The sequence below is a fragment of the Mercenaria mercenaria genome, chromosome 5, assembly GCF_021730395.1.
Source record: "Mercenaria mercenaria strain notata chromosome 5, MADL_Memer_1, whole genome shotgun sequence".
NCBI classification, from domain to species: Eukaryota; Metazoa; Mollusca; class Bivalvia; order Venerida; family Veneridae; genus Mercenaria; species Mercenaria mercenaria.
The window spans coordinates 52,373,322-52,391,145 of NC_069365.1; the positions used below are offsets into that span (position 1 = coordinate 52,373,322).

Here is a 17,824-nt window from a genome sequence, read left to right on the forward strand (position 1 = left end):
TATGAACAGATTACTTCTGTTTTACACCAACTATTAAGAACATTTTAAAGCTTAAAGGCATATTTATGTACTTGGTCGGACCGTCCTTATTCGTGATTGTTTATTATGTATAATTATATATTTTGATCTCGAAATCAGCTGTAAATCGTTAATCAAAATGTCTTGTCCACAGAAGTTGCATAAAAATGAATTGAATTTCAAAAAGTTACTAAAATTTAATACACAATTGCACGGTGCATATCCATATTGGTGGACTCTTTGCGAAATATGGTTTATCGGCGGTTTCTTGCGTCGGCACCGGCGATTCTTTGCTATAAACAGGTTGGCAGTTATAAAAAGTCAGATAAACACACCAAATTAATTAAGCTATAATGTTTCCAGATAGTCGTTAGCCTAGAGCCTGCCTGTGCATAAAAAAAAACACAAAAACAAAAACAAACTGGTATGCAGAGAGACCGCCGGTGCCACGACAAAACCGAAAGTAAGTGGTTTTGAAAAATTCCATTTACATTTCGGCCTATTTATCTTTATTATTTGGAAGAATATTGATAAATGAATACAAATATTGCGCTTGATATGTATGATATCAAAGCAAAAACAGGGTTAGTGTTCCATGTCAGTACACCATCAACAAATTCCATCGAGTTGCGAGCAAAATCGCTGATAATTAAAAAGTAAACACTATAAAATATAGAAAAGACAATCTTATGTCCCGTGCTCTACTTATTTTTGAGCAGCATACCTATGATCATGGATGGCAGCTCGATTTTTTCGCCTCCCATACCAACCTGGGCACTGTTTATAGCAAAAAATAGCCGGTGCCGACGCAAAGAAACCGCCGATATAGCAGATTTCGCAAAGAGTTCGACGATATGGATATGTACTGTGAATTGGAGAGAGCATCTTGAATATACATGTCATCTAGGGAAGAATCCATGGAGATGTTGTCAAAAGTTATGGCATCAGAATCTTGCGGGCATGCAGTAATTTCAATTGGAACCACCACGCCACCGCAAACCAGGAGAGATATTCTTTTTTTACTTTTTCCTGAAATCCGACCTCACAATAGGCCCAATAGAAACGTGCTTATTCTGGAAAAGTACAGCATTTCCCAAACTGAACATGTGCCCGATTCTTTAGGATAAAGATCAGAACATTATGTATATGACGTGTTTAACATAATTATAATGTTCGGGAAATCCTTGAAAAAGGACCGAAGAAAACATTCATTCCCAGATTTTTATTTAAAAAAAAAAAACGCCATATACGCTGATCAAACTGGTATTTATCTGCAGGAAAATTATCGTTTAACGTAAAAAGTGCGCTAAATACTGTTATAATTGCGTGTACATATACGTATTTCATCATTTTTCAGGCCGAGTAATTTTTGCTATGGGAGGTAATCCACCACTCCGCGATGATAACTTGCCACAGGTGCCCGTTATATTTTGGCCTCATTTTCTTGGTAATTATCCCTGCAGATATACATTTATGTTACCAGTTTAATGTATTTCATCTACCTGAGGGTGCAAATGGTATCTGGTGGTGATATTCGAAGGCAGAACCACCAGAAATCTTGTTCTTTTTCCACGGGCGTTTCGTATCCTAATTTACTCGAACCTAACTGTATACGCCAGTTCGGTAGGTTCATTGATATGACGAATCACGGTTTTCATAGTGTTTAATGTATTTCTTATATCATGATATTGATAGTTTGAAATACAGGTGTACATTAAATAACCTAAAACTGAAAAAGACAATGTTATTTTGATCAACAAATATAACAAACAATATGAATAATAATATCATCATATATCATGTATGTTTTTTATGAAAACAGTTACTGAATTTTAGCAATAGTTGGAATAGAAAAAAGGTAGATCTATAAAAATATTTTTTACAGGTGTTTGTGTGTTGACGACTCCTTATTAAAATGATGCTTATTTGTAACAAAAAACATTCCTGATTTTTTTAATTGATAAGTATTGTACACATTAGAAAACATAGCCTAGATTTTTTCAATGTCAGTTCAAGAAAATCCTGTTCCTTTAAACTTTCACATATTGGAATATTTTGACTTTCTTTCCAAACTTTCATAAAGTGTTACAAAGTTTGCCTGTTTCTGTTAGACTGTCAAGAACACATGATGTCAGGACATAGAGTGCAAACAGAAGTATTGAAGAAATTGAAACACATTGTATAGCTTTATCTTTTTCATTTTATCAAACCTGGCAATGAAAGGTTTTTGTTTGTCGATGAACAGCTGCTACTGAACAAGACTAGAGTTTTTATCTTTACCTTTTGAACAAAATATAGAAGTGTATTGAACACTGCAAAGCATTGCCCCCATCAGTCCTCTCAGTACTTTGATTTTGTATTCGTGTTGCGTCAATGCCGAAAGTGATAGTTCTATTCCTGAACGTATCATAGAAGAGAAGAATGAGGATAGATCATTTCCTATCCGATGGTCATGTTTTCCGATTCATATTTTGATAAATAGATGTGTACGAAATTTTTTACGGCCGGTGTAACATTAAATATTGACCCTGTTGAAAATTAACCCCATTGATCAAAATTTAATGTTGAAATGTTGACGGGGTCAATTCTCAACGATGAAAAAGGACCTTTTGATCAAAATTTAATGTTGAAATGTTGGCGGGGTCAATTCTCAACGTTGAAAAGGGACCCATGGGGTCTATTTCAACGGGGTCAGTATTTAATGTTACAAGTAGGTTTGACCTTAGTCTATTCTCTCACTGGTTTGGTGATGGGAAGACAAGGGAAAATAGGCACCTTTCTCAATTAAAAAATGAAGGTTTTCCAGATATGTCATTCACGGTTGACAAAACAAGAAAACAGAGCATACGATTTTACATGATTATGTTTTAATGCACAAGTTAACAAGCATAATTCATTCAACTTATGAGCTTTGGAGATTTAAGAATCCAATATTTGCTAAAACCTGAAAAAAATAAAAAAATACAATTTCCCCCTAATATCTAATTCAGGAAAATGATATGGATATATATTTTTTTTAAATCGTATGAATATACTATTTTCTAATTTTGGGATGATTGAAATGTGACTATTGAAATGAGGTTCTCGCTTTTGTTTACTGGCAGTTTAACTTAAAGTACTAGGTTTTTTAGAAAGGTATATGCTAAAATTGTCATTTACTCCTATACATGTATGTTATATATTACAATGACATACACAAGTTAGATTTCAGTGCATTTTACCTTATCATAGTAGACCTCATACTCTTGCAACGTTATCTCGCCGTTTTGGGCTGAAAAAAAAATGCAGTTACTGAATTAAGATATCGTACAAGTCTCTAAGTAAAAGGTCAAGGTTGCTTATCGTACAAGTTTGTAAGTACAAGGTCATGGCGGTAGAGGTTGCTTCCAATATTTAGCTAATTTTATGTTAGACAAATCCACATATGGGCATTCATTCAGATTTTATCTCTCTCTCTCTCTCTCTCCCCCTCCCTCTCTCTCTCTCTCTCTCTCTCTCTCTCTCTGTCAGCGAGGTTTGCTAAAACTGTCAATATCTTAAGAGCTGGTCGGCCGACGCCTTGCCCACTATACCACCATTTCTATATCGGTATAATGAAATTTTAAAGCATTTTTGGTTTTGTTTATTTTACTTACGATTTATATCTACTATATGAAATTCGTCTACCAAGTCTGGAATTTCTAGGCAACTGTCTTGGTTGTGATCAAAATGACTGAATAGTGCCCACTCCATTGTCAAAGAGTCACTGGAATGCGCAGCAAAAAACTCAGTCATGCCCACACAGCCATCGTCTGCAATATTCAAAACATTTATAATAAAACTGCTTCAAAAGATATTTTTGGTAAACATACATATGAATTGTGGACATACTAGAGTTTTAAACATACATTAAAAAACGGAAGACTCGGACGATAAAACTAGTACATTTAGCATAGGAAACCAAGCATGTCTTAAAATCAATCACCCCATCAGAATAGTTCGAAACTAAAGCAAAATACTTTTAACCGAAAGCCAGCAGAAAGACAATTTTCCTCATCACGTTTTGACAGGAGGACCCCATTTCTCGTGTTATTCGTCCTTCACCTTTAAATCATGTGGCAAAGTTGTCAATTTCTTGCGAAAAACAGCTGATCCTGCTATGTTATTTGTACTCGCTTTTTAGGCTAAACACATGATTACATAAACCACCGGTCCATATTTTGTTCTATTGATCTGTCTATTATTCGACACAGAATTTTGCTGGGCTGAAGTCAAAACTTGTAGAAAAAAAATATGACCTCGGGCAAGAGGTTGACTATTGGCCGGCAATCCACTCAATAAGTATACATAATACATAGCGTAAAACCGATATCAACCAAATTCAACAATTACATTTCTGCAAAATCTAGAAAACAAATAGATGAGAAACGTAATAAAAACAATTGACAGGATGAAAGTAGAAGTAGATTTTTTTTAATACAAATTGTCATTAACTCATTTCGTTACTAAAGTAGATTGATTAATTTTTCATTACTGTCACGGTCCCAAACATTTAAAATGGCTTCAAATTCTTGAACATCAACCGCATTATTTTTGTTGCGATCCATGTGATGGAACTCTTTGTCTAACTCAAAATTCACTTCAGTCAGATTGTGCTGGGCTTGTGCAGGCAATACACTGAAAAAAAAGAAGAGAAATAACCGCTGTTTGTTTTTTTTTCAACACAGACAATTGAACTTTATGTTGGAATAAACTTTAGAAAGGCTTTCATGAGCACTTTGAAACTAGTAGGTTTATAAATAAAACGGAATTAACGTTTAACAGTGATTTATTCGTATAGAAATCTTAAAAAAAAAATAAAATAAATAAATATGACTTATGTAGTCAATTAAATGGAAATTACAGGATATTTAGATATTTAAAATAGTAATTTTAAGACATAAGGAAAAACTGTACCTGCTAATAAGCACGCCAAAGATAAACAACGCTGTCATAATTCTGGCCTGAAATGCAATTACATATTTACAGTAATTTATTAGCCTACATTTACGGACTTTTTAATCTAAGATACAGAGGGACTCGGCATTAGACACATGATCACCTTAACATATTGCCGGTAATAGAGAATGATAATGATATAAAGATAATAATAACGATTAATGTTTAAAATTTAGGTATGTTTTAAAAAAATGTTTACCTTTTTCGGATGTCAATTTTGAATTGTTGACTTGCCAAATTCATTTATACTCAAGGACACGGTCTTATATGGAACGCCTCCGTTGCATTTCTTTGGTGGTTCAGTTGATACTGGCGAATACTACCATATCTCCAAAACTCGCTATGATAAAAAAAAAAATAAAAAAAAAAAAAAAAACTCGCGGAACTAAAAAAAACAAAAACGATTTTCTTATGCATTACTACAAAAATGTTAAACTCTGTTTCAATAAATCTCTTTTTTAACCATGTTTCGATTACATTATTTAGTGTAAGTTAATTCTTCTTCAAAATCAGTGGAAATAAACCGTCTGCAGGTTCATCAAGTTTTTATTTTACAAAAATGAAATATACATCATTCAAAAGATATATTCATTGAGAGTAAGAAATCGCTTGCACCTTAGCTTTCATATCAATGTTTTTTTACAAAAAATTGCTTTAAACAATCGCATATATGTGATTTTTACACATTTTGTATAGAAAATAGAAGGGGAAAAAATGACGAAATGATAACATTATAAATCGTCGCGTGCGTCAATCAAAATTAAAGATAAAATTTATTTTGAAAATAGCGTGTGATGAAACAAATTTGAACATGGATATATTTTTTTTTTTTGCACCTAAGGATTCTTATTTTTAGAATTTTTGTTATTAAGTAAAATGTGTACATGTCCATCTTATTTCTAGATAGAAAATCTGACCGCTATAGATTATTGGCCGGAGGAATATTCTTCCGTATGCCTTATTTGAAGTTAGGCGTTGACGATTCAAATAACTACGCTTTCAGATCACAATCAAATAACATTCTTTCACAATACTTTACAGGTGAACACGGGACACCAACTTTATTTTGAAAACTAAAATATTACATTTTGAATGATGAAAGAAACGATATCACGTTAACATTACTACACCTATTTTTCAACTGAAGTGTCAAAATTACGTCGACAATGAATGTAAAACAAAAACTAGCCTTAATTCTAGACCACTGGGGCCACCCAAGTGAGAAATTGGTGCTCAGTAACTAGTCTGCATGGTTCCAGCGCTGGTTCAAGTTATGCCTATAAGATAAAATGTCAAGCTTTTCTTTTAGTTGCACATGTTCTTAATTGTTCCTGAAATGTTCTAGGTCCCTGACGTCATACAGAAATACTAACAGTTCAGGTTTAAAACAAAGCTAAAACTTCAGACGTCGCTTTGCACTCGCAGAACTGTAAAGACAGCTTCAAAAAGTACTTATTTTTCTGTCCTTCCATCATAAAATAAACCGCCTGGAGATATGGTTGTACTCTTGTTAAAATCGGGTCACCTTGTTAACTTTATAATATGTGTTTCTCTTAAATATATGTGATAATTCTAGACATTTATTCAAAAAAATATATATCTTTTGCTGCAAACATTTGTGGTTTTCATTCCATCCGACAATACCCTGGTTTACCTTAGTTTGTTATATAGAAAATCTTTTCATTTTGAAATTTTGTAGTCTTGTCTTTGCCCTGTAGTTTTCATTTTTGTTGTTTAAGTCACTCTTTCAATACTTTAGAACTCTGATTATAAATGAACTTAACAAATCACCAATAATGATAAATGAACGTCCACATAACAAATATATACGTTTGCTAATGATATTCTTTAAAGCGCACACATCAAATTGTGATATGTGCGCGACAAAACAACAACGAAGAGTCAGCGGAGGCGTTCCATAGTCGTGCCGCTTATCAAATCTCGTAGACATTTGCACTGTTCCACATTTACTGAAAGCACGCTTAATTTAAATACGAACTGTCAGGTCACTTACCGATCTTGTTTTCGACTAACTTAAAAGTACAGATAGTTTCTGAAATTTGATTCCATCCGTGGAAGCGTCGTTGCACAAGGGCGGAGTTTGCCAGATCCAAACATACCGGGAATGATCTGGACTTATTTGGTAGTCTGCATATTTGCTTTTAATCATATGTAACACTGGATGCTACTTTTTAACATTATTATACCAGATTTATATAGCGCCCTTTTCATGATAAACACGTTCAAAGGCGCTTTACATATACTGCAGCCACACAGGGCGCGAAATCATCCTCTACTAGTACAGACACAGAGCGATCTGACCAGAGGGACAGAGTGAGATAAAGTCCCCAGAACAGACAGAGAGAACTTTTCAGATACAGACATGTCCGGCTAACTTAGCCTAGCTCTTTTCGAATAGACAGTCGGGTTCTTTAACATGCCCGATGTACAGCACCGACACACGCGAAGCCGTCTTTCCTGGGAAGAACCAGTACAGGCCTCTTAGAGTCTAGTCAGGCGGGAGACACTCAAAAGCATCTCAGAAATGTCAAGTGCCTGGACCGGGATTCGAACCCCGGACCTCTGGATTGACAGTCAAGCGTGTTACCACTAGACCATCGGCCCACCTGTGTTGCCAGTATAAACTACGGCTAATTCGGAGGCTCAAACCTCAATCCTGAACACTTAGGTCTGAAACATATTTCATTTAAGAATGTTTTAGAATAAGTGTACATATGTTTAGATAAGCATTTCAAAACCGCGTGAATTATCTTAAGTTGAAAAACACCACGTGACCACAAGAGCGTATGTACACTCCTTAAAGCTTGCCCCTTTCCTTTTGAATCTAGAACATAAACATACTTATGTTGACTTATATTCTATGTATATTTCGGCCGAATATCATTTTGTTACATAAAATATCGAAATATCAAACTAATTACTTCTACCTTTTTACTCTTCACTTCACCTACATTTTATGTATTTTCTTATAATGTATCTTAGCAATTTTTTACTAGAATACTAAGAACATTTTTAATAATGACCAAATCTGATGTCTGTGTTTTGACAGGTTTTTGTTTGCTTTAATTTTGATAATTCTACTCAGTATTACAGCCCTACGAATGTGGCGGGTTAGCTGTTAGCTAATATATACACATATGGAGGATATCAACATTATTATAAAAATGAAGGATAAATATTCGATATACCTGATATTAATCCCATGACAACAATACTGAATTACAATCAGTTTATTGTATGTGTATAAGGTTGTGCTCTGCCATGTACGTTTAATGTTTCATAAGAACAATATCATAATAATAAAATCAAAGCCCTTATTAACGAGGGAACACATTTGAATAAGTTAATCTTCATTGAGGCCCTCGCGTATACGTAATTATTTTTCAAATTGTACAGGCTCGGTTCCACGGCCGGGCCGGGCCCCCCTCCCCCAATCGGATGGCTAAGAAGCGATAAGATGTGACCTGTACTCATCAAAGTGGCACCCAACTATTTTAGCAAAGGAATAATGTTTTCTCACCATTCAGACCCAAATATGCATTTCATACCAATATTTCAAAAAAAAAAAAAAAAAAAAAATGTGTGGGGTCACCCTCTTGTCCCCGAAATAGGAGGGCTAGAGTCTGTGACTCCGCTGTCAGGAGGGGATTAACCCCTCCCGTACCGCAAAATTTGGACTAAAAATATTAGCAGGGGCCACCATTTTATACACCTATTTCAAACATTTCCAGGCGGACATGCCCTGACCCACCTAACAGGAGGGATTACCCCCTTCCGTACCTAACCCCACTCGGCTCGCCGATGCCGCCTTCATTCTTAACTGGTGCCCCTTCCCCCATCCCCATGGAACCGGGTCTGTTATACAAACACTTCGTATTCTTAAAACGGTAACTGACATCTCACATATTATTCTCAAATCTCCTGATGCAGCTTCAGTGAATAAATTCTGAATTGACGGTTTGTTCGAATAAAAAGAAAAATGCTTTTTAAACCCTTTGCCACTGGCTTCAGAATAACTCTACGTTTTATAAGAGATGTCTGAAAAGTATTTGTCTGTTTTCCCCCCGCCGACACGAAAACATGACAAATTAGATATCACAGGGAAAATTTCCACTCTTTCGGAACTTAAATGCACAGAAGTAACAAACTTAATAGGTCAAGCTGTGACAATAACAACTTGTTGACAAACGTCCGCTTTAGAATGCATCGTCCTTATCTCCCAGACATGATATAAATAGTTCAGCAGTTTTGATTTAAGAAATTACCGACGTCTTTAAAACTGTAAGTTACTTTTACTTTCCTAAATACTACTTATATACCTTACTCTTCTATGAAACCATGGAAACTGTATATATTTGTTACTTGACAGAAGTACTTTTTATAATTGAAAGTCTGAACAATTTAGCAACCGTTAACCGTCGTATCAGCTTTCAAGTGCAAATAGTTAAATTGCATAGCAACTTATATTTCGAAAGTAGTGAAATTCTACATATCCTTAGGACTACAGGCACATTTTTATGCACTCTCGCCATCCATACTAATTAATACGTATGTTTTCTTACAACACAGAAAATGACGTCAGACGACTTTCAGCTTTTACCGGAAAGTAGGCCTAAACAGGCGCAAGTCGCATCTGCATTGGTCAATAGTCAGGGGTCACGCGCATGGGTCTGCCCGTCAAAATGAATGCGCATGGACTGCTTTTTTTCTAACGATTTGAAAATACCTGGGCTTTAGCACGAAATGTCAGCGTTTCATCTACGAAAAAATATTTGAACTCGGGATAAAGACAAATCTCACAATGGTCCGTAATGCGTATATGGAGAATTTTTCGTCAAATCGTTCAAAAGATGCTTTTTGATGTTGTCTGAAAGTGTCATTATATGCCTCGGATGTAAGATATTTCCGTTTATACGAGAGCTTCAGACCTAGACATTTCAGAAATATTTTCAAAATGAATTTCAGGCAATAAATGTTTCTACGGAAGCGTGAAAGGGCCATCAGACGCTAATACGTTTTACTACGTTACGGTAGCGAAAAGGATATTGTCTTTTTAGAAAGCCATAATGGGTTTTTTTTTCACTCATCCTTCTGAATGAAAAAATTATCAGTATTTTTGGAGTGTTTTTCTTTTGCTTGAGTAAGGAAATCATTTCAATCTTCATTATCATTATATAGGACAGGTTATTAGTACTTGCAGTAAGATCAGGGTCGTGAACAAACGAAAATCAACAACTGCTTTGTCGCCTAGTTAATTACAATTAAGAAACAAAAACTTAGAAAAGCAGCAAGCATAAGAAGGTAGTTAACTGATCTTTCCTTTTGTAGATGGAGAATACCTTCATTAATCAAAACGATTATTTCGTTTACGTTTTGCTGTTCGACATAAAAAAAAACTAACTGAAACATTTGAGCGAAAATGTCAGTGGTGCTATTGTCAAAGTTTTGCAGCGATAAAATTTCTTCAAATATTGTTATTTATAATTATCACAATAGTGCTATTTCAGAAGAGTGGTTACCATGTTATCGTTCAGCATCACAACTTTAATACTTCTGATACCCGTAGGAGCAGTTCAGGAGGTAAACCCATAATCTTCATTCAAATAGAAACAAGAGGACCATTGCTCACCTGTTCCAACATGACCCAGTTTTGAGTATGACGTCGTTTTTTCTATTATTTGACATAGTGACCTAGTTTTTGAGCTCATGTGACCCAGTTTTGAACTTTACCTAGATATCATCAAGATAGAAATTCTGACCAATTTTCATGAAGATCCATTGAAAAATATGGCCTCTAGAGAGGTCACAAGGTTTTTATATTATTTGACCTATTGACCTAGTTTTCGAAGATACGTGACCCTGTTTTGAAGCTGACCTAGATATCATTAAGTTGAACATTCTCACTAATTTTCATGAAGATCTCATGAAAAATATGGCCTCTAGAGAGGTCACAAGGTTTTTCTATTTTTATACCTACTGACCTAGTTTTTGACCGCACGTGACCCAGTTTCAAACTTGACCTAGATATCATCAAGGTGAACATTCTGACCAATTTTCATAAAGACCCCATTAAAAATGTGACCTCTAGAGACCTCACAAGCAAAAGTTTACGGACGGACGGATGCACGCACGGTCACTTTGTGACGGGCGAGCTAAAAATTATCACCTAAACGTTTCGTGATCTTTTCGCGAGACATGACTAATGTTGAGCGAGCCGAACTCAGCCGTATTAAAATCTATATGATATTTATGTGCGTATACACAGGACGGGTGGCTCATTAAAAAGACTTATTGGGTTTGGAATCACATGGAAATAGTTTGTCATATAGCGACTTTTGAAACTTTTGACGTTGGAGAAAGACCCACGGTGCCCCTGTGCTTCGGGTATGTGCGGGGACCTTGTAGGACCGTCGACCTGCTATAAACCAGCTTGTTGAAAAATTGTACACTCCAAGCAACCGGGATTCGAACCCACGTCTATGAGGGGCAAATGATTCGATGTTTGTGGGCTCGGAGTCACGGTCCCTTCAAAACTTACATATAAGTATATAGCAACTGTGCCAAAGTGCAGAAATTATTGTACAATAATAAAACCCGAAAATAAGAATGCCAGTTCAGTAAATTAGTTATTGTGGCATTCTTAACAACAAGAGGACCATGATGGTCCTGAATCGCTCACCTCTTCCCACATGACCCAGTTTTGAATATGACGTCGTTTTTTCTATTATTTGACATAGTGACCTAGTTTTTGAGCTCATGTGACCCAGTTTTGAACTTGACCTAGATATTATCAAGATAAAAATTCTGACCAATTTTCATGAAGATCCATTGAAAAATATGGTCTCTAGAGAGGTCACAAGCTTTTCTATTATTTGACCTATTGACCTAGTTTTCGAAGGTACGTGACCCTGTTTTGAACTTTACCTAGATATCATCAAGGTGAACATTCTCACTAATTTTCATGAAGATCTCATGTAAAATATGGCCTCTAGAGAGGTCACAAGGTTTTTCTATTTTTATACCTACTGGCCTAGCTTTTGACCGCACGTGACCCAGTTTCAAACTTGACCTAGATATCATCAAGGTGAACATTCAGATCAATTTTCATGAAGATCCATTGAAAAATATGGCCTCTAGAGAGGTCAAAAGATTTTAATTATTTTAGACCTACTGACCTAGTTTTTGACCGCAGTTGATCCAGTTTCAAACTTGACCTAGATATCATCAAGATGAACATTCAGACCAACTTTCATACAGATCCCATGAAAAGTATGGCCTCTAGAGAGGTCACAAGGTTTTTCTATTATTTGACCTACTGACCTAGATTTTTAAGGCACGTGACCCAGTTTCAAACTTGACCTAGATATCATCAAGATGAATATTCTGACCCATTTTTATGGAGATCCATTCAAAAGTATGACCTCTAGTGAGGTCACAAGGTTTTTCTATTTTTAGACCTATTGACCTAGTTTTTGACCGTACATGACCCTGTTTCGAACTTGACCTAGATATCATCAAGATGAACATTCAGACCAATTTTCATACAGATCTCATGAAAAATATGGCCTTTAGAGAGGTCACAAGGTTTTTCTATTATTTGACCTACTGACCTAGTTTTTGATGGCACGTGACCCACTTTCGAACTTGACCTAGATATCATCAAGATGAACATTCAGACCAACTTTCATACAGATCCCATGAAAAATATGGCCTCTAGAGAGGTCACAAGGTTTTTCTGTTATTTGACCTACTGACCTAGTTTTTGAAGGCATGTGACCCACTTTCGAACTTGACCTAGATATCATCAAGGTGAACATTCTGACCAATTTTCATGAAGATCTCATGAAATATATTGCCTCTAGAGAGGTCACAAGGTTTTTCTATTTTTAGACCTACTGACTTAGTTTTTGACCGCACGTGACCCAGTTTCGAACTTCACCTAGATATCATCAAGATGAACATTCAGACCAACTTTCATACAGATCCCATGAAAAATATGGCCTTTAGAGAGGTCACAAGGTTTTCTATTATTTGACCTACTGACCTAGTTTTTGAAGGCACGTGACCCAGTTTCGAATCTGACCTAGATATTATCAAGATGAACGTTCTGACCAATTTTCGTGAAGATCTTATGAAATATATGGCTTCTAGAGAGGTCAAAATGTTTTTCTATTTTTAGACCTACTGACCTAGTTTTTGAAGGCACGTAACCCAGTTTCAAAAGTGACCTAGATATCATCAAGGTGAACGTTCTGACCAATTTTCATGAAGATCTTGTGAAATATATGGCCTCTAGAGAGTTCACAAGGTTTTTCTATTTTTAGACCTACTGACCTAGTTTTTGATGGCACGTGACCCAGTTTCGAACTTGACCTAGATATCATCAAGATGAACAATCTGACCAACTTTCATAAAGATCCCATGAAAAATGTGACCTCTAGAGTGGTCACAAGCAAAAGTTTACGGACGCACGGACGCACTGACGCACGGACGGACGACGGACACCGCGCGATCACAAAAGCTCACCTTGTCACTTTGTGACAGGTGAGCTAAAAACAATGTTTAAAACTGGTTATTGACGGGTTCTAGGTAAGTTCAGAGATTTGTTTTAAATATACCAAGTCATTAGAAATATCTATCCTCAGACAAACCATCTGATTCAAATTGACCATAAAGGGCGAAGAGTTTCGATGGATGTAACATACGATTCCGACAAAAATACAGTACTAGTTGTAGTTGGAGATGTTTCCAAATACAAGGACGGTGCCCAGACGGTCAATCTGCATGATTACAACACGGTAAGTCTCGTTTGATTCAAGGGAAATTGCCATTTTGATCATCAATTAATGCTGGTGTTCTTTCGTATATATTGTTGATATATCTCAGTAAAAAAAATTGCTCAGTACGCGATTTCTCTCTGAAAACTTCACGATAAAGGTGTTAAGAGACTTTGTTGGTACTAAATCCATAATTTTACAAGGTAAAATATGACCTAAATGATTCATAATGTTGATTGCAGGGCTACGGTGTTCTTAAAAATATTAACAGAAAGATATGCCTTATGGGACGTGCTCCTTTTCCAAAAGCGACTCCTGAAAAATACAGGGTGGTAAGTTAACTTATTCCATAAATGGAAACTTATTTCTGCAAATAATACCGATTTAAAGGCTATGTAGTTAGTAGCGCATCTCGTAAGATATGGGCATACAATTACCATACGTCAGACCAAATGCGTTTTCGACTTCTAATAAATTTTTTGACCCAAATGAGGAGCATTCCAGAGGGCACAATGTTTCTTTGGCTAAGATGGTTTACGTGCATTTATGGAAAGACTGCATTGCGAATTTGGAATATCTAACAGCCTAGTGTGCAGGTGTGTTGACAATGCAATTATGCAATATTGGGTCAATTAAATAATGTGAAAAAAAAAGAAAGAAAATAAATCGGCGTCCACGCAAAGTTGAAACATATTTATGTTACATTGTAAATCAAACGCAAATGAAAACTATTAAATTAAGATTTATTTCTTTAATAAATATTCTGCCATCATCACCTTAAAGGAGGAAGTAGAAAATAAATCGGCGTCCACACAAAGTTGAAACATATTAATGTTACATTGTAAATCAAACGCAAATGAAAACTATTAAATTAAGATTTATTTCTTTAATAAATATTCTGCCATCATCACCTTAAAGGAGAAAGTAGCTTTAAATAATATTTGAAGGGCTCAGCGCGGAAGAATTGTAACTGTATATAAATAAAGTAAAAGATACAACAGTTTTGCACCGAGCCCACGATTTGTATGCAGCAGTAATTAATTATCAAAATGTACAGGGCTTGACCACTGAAGTTCATGACCACTGGCTAGATATCAATCCCGCCAAGCTGACCAATGAGGATGTTCTGGACATTGCTGGCCCAAACATTGCTGCATTCTGTAAGGATTACGGAACTTACTTCGTAACAGCGACACCATTGGAGGAACACAAAAGAGGTAAAAAATGAAAAAAGAATCAGTACACTTGCACTACAAACTGAAGCTTTCCTAGTTATGTCTCCCACACCACTGTGGCGGGAGACATATTGATTTACGCCTGTCTGTGTGTGTGTGTGTCCGTGTGTCTGTCACAAATCTTGTCCGCGCTCTAAGTCAAACATTTCTCATCCGATCTTCACAAAACTTGAACAAAATGTGTTTGCCAATACTAGTAAGTCCTCGGCCAAGTTCGATAACTAGCCAAATCGGCCCAGGCACTTCGGAATTATGGCCCTTTAATTACCGAAAATACTGATGCCAGTGATACATAATGGAGAAGAAATGCGAATCTAGATGATTAGACAGTTGTGGGAGACATGCGCTTTTCTCAAAAGCAGCTCTAGTTCGTACTTGAAGGTCTTGAAAGCCTGATACCAATCACCAGGCTTTGTCTTACTTCATATAACTATATTCCTGTTTGCTGTAGTTTCATTAAAGTTTGATCATAGTTTATGTAAATTAGGTCAAGCAAAGGAGGAAGATTGTTAACCAAGTTTTTCTATGATTTGACCTAATGATCTCGTTTTTGACCCTAGATGATGAAGTTTGAACTGCACCTTGATGTATAAAGGCAAATTTTCTCAAAAGATTTCCTAATGATTATGTAAAAAATGTATGTTAACAAGATATTTCAGTTAATTGTGACCTAGTTTCTGACCCAGTTTTGAATTTAATCTGAATTTTCTAAAGGCAATGTCCTGAACATTGGATCAAAAATTTGGCTCCGAAAGTGTTAGCATGAATTTCCTATGACCTGACCAAGTGAACTAGGTTTTTACACTAGATGACCTGAAATGATACAACCTTCTTTTCGTATTTCTTTAAAAAAAGGAAAAGTTTCATAAAAGCCCGCCCGCTTAGCTCAATAGGGAGAGCGCAGATATATGGATCGAGAGTTCGATCCTGGGCGGGCATATGTACACATGACCCAGATTCGGACTTGACCTAAAGATCATCAAGGTTAACTTTCTGACCAAGATTCATGAAGGTACATAATAGTGGCCTCTTGTGTTAATAAGTTTTTCCTTTGATTTTTTTGACCTGGTGACCTAGTTTTTGATCCCACTTGACCCAGATTTGATCTTAGCCTAAAGATCACCAAGATTAACATTCTGACTAAGTTTCATAGAGATATTGCTATAAATGTGGCCTCTACAGTGTTAACAAGCTTTTCCTTTGATTTGACCTGGTGACCTAGTTTTTGACCCCACCTGACCCAGATTTAAATTCACCTATACATCACCAAGATTAACATTCTGACCAAGTTTCATTAAGATTTGGTCATAAATGTGTCCTCAAGAGTGTTAACAGGCTTTTCCTTTGATTTGATCTGGTGACCTAGTTTTTGACTCCACCTGACCCAGATTTGAACTTGACCTAATGATCATCAAGATTAACATTCTGACCAAGTTTCATAAATATTGGATCACAACTGTGGCCTCTAGATTGTTCACAAGTTTTTCCTTTGATTTGACCTTGTGACCAAGTTTTTGACTCCAGATGACCCAATATCAAACTCTTGCAAGATTTTGTTGAGGGTAACATTCTGACCAAGTTTCATTAAGATTGGGACAAAATTTTGACCTCTAGAGTGTTAACAAGCTTTTCCTTTTATTTGACCTGGTGACCTAGTTTTTAACATGTTTTCATATATTTTACATCTATTATATTTTCAGCGCTAGGACATGACCGGCGTTCTGATGAAAGTCAAAAGGAGAGCAATTGGTGTGTTTTTTCCTCCTGCGGAACCGATAAAGAACAGTTACAGGAGCTGTCAAAAGATCAATAAGATGGTTAATTGAGGAAACCAATACAGAAGAACAAACCAACACTTGAAATGTATCTTTAAAGATTCCAACCAGTACACTTCTGAATTAAACATGTAAAAAAACATGTATCTTGTCATTTGCTGTTATCATTTATTACAATATCTGTGTAAATGAATATTTATTGTTGAGTAACATAATCTTAGCTTTAGTTAATATACATAACGTAGGTTTATAATGCTATGTCAATACATATTTATGATTTTGAAATTTGTTCTGTGCTGCATGAAAAAAAACGATGATAATAACACTGCATTTAGAATACTGCTAACCAGTAATTACTCAAGATTTTTTTTCAGTATTCCATACTTCTTTGCAAAAAGCAGGACTGAAAATCAAACAACAGCAGTACATTGCTCACCAGTGTTTATAAAATTGGTAGTGTTTTTCTAAAATCATCTAAAAACAAGAGCTGTCAGGAGGACAGCAACGCTCGACTATTCATCAGTCTTGTCGATTGAATGAATACGAGTCAAAAAAGGGGCATAATTTAGTAAACAAGAGGACCATGATGGTCCTGAATCGCTCACCTGTTCCCACATGACCCAGTTTTGAGTATGACCTTGTTTTTTCTATTATTTGACATAGTGACCTAGTTTTTGAGCTCATGTGACCCAGTTTTGAATTTGATCTAGATATCATCAAGATAAAAATTCTGACCAATTTTCATGAAGATCCATTGAAAAATATGGCCTCTAGAGAGGTCACAAGGTTTTTCTATTATTTGACCTATTGACCTAGTTTTCGAAGGTACGTGACCCTGTTTTTAAACATTCTCACTAACTTTCATGAAGACCTCATGAAAAATATGGCCTCTAGAGAGGTCACAAGGTTTTTCTATTTTTATACCTACTGGCCTAGTTTTTGACCGCATGTGACCCAGTTTCGAAACTGACCTAGATATCATCAAGGTGAACATTCTGACCAATTTTCATGAAGATCTATT

The 17,824-nt window shown here is 35.8% G+C and overlaps 2 protein-coding genes across 3 annotated transcripts; one reads left to right on the forward strand and one right to left on the reverse strand.

Annotated features, from left to right (window-relative positions):
- Positions 1-2,863: 2,863 nt before the first annotated feature.
- Positions 2,864-5,301, reverse strand: LOC123559025 (uncharacterized). The gene is made up of 6 exons (XM_045350847.2): positions 5,195-5,301; positions 4,954-5,000; positions 4,532-4,674; positions 3,654-3,809; positions 3,240-3,289; positions 2,864-2,962 (listed from the first exon to the last, which is right to left on the reverse strand). Exons 2-6 carry the CDS (start codon positions 4,989-4,991, stop codon positions 2,921-2,923), a joined length of 429 nt encoding a protein of 142 aa, XP_045206782.2. The 5' UTR covers positions 4,992-5,000; positions 5,195-5,301; the 3' UTR covers positions 2,864-2,920.
- Positions 5,302-7,025: 1,724 nt separating this feature from the next.
- On the forward strand, positions 7,026-16,945 carry LOC128557045 (uncharacterized). Of its 2 annotated transcripts, none has more exons than XM_053543561.1 (6): positions 7,026-7,138; positions 10,524-10,596; positions 13,662-13,814; positions 14,036-14,125; positions 14,851-15,010; positions 16,729-16,945. In XM_053543561.1, exons 2-6 carry the CDS (start codon positions 10,537-10,539, stop codon positions 16,839-16,841), a joined length of 576 nt encoding a protein of 191 aa, XP_053399536.1. In that variant the 5' UTR covers positions 7,026-7,138; positions 10,524-10,536; the 3' UTR covers positions 16,842-16,945. The 2 variants fall into 2 exon arrangements, with proteins under 2 accessions (XP_053399536.1, XP_053399535.1); XM_053543560.1 differs by lacking the exon at positions 7,026-7,138 and adding an exon at positions 9,176-9,297.
- The last annotated feature ends 879 nt before the right edge of the window (positions 16,946-17,824 follow it).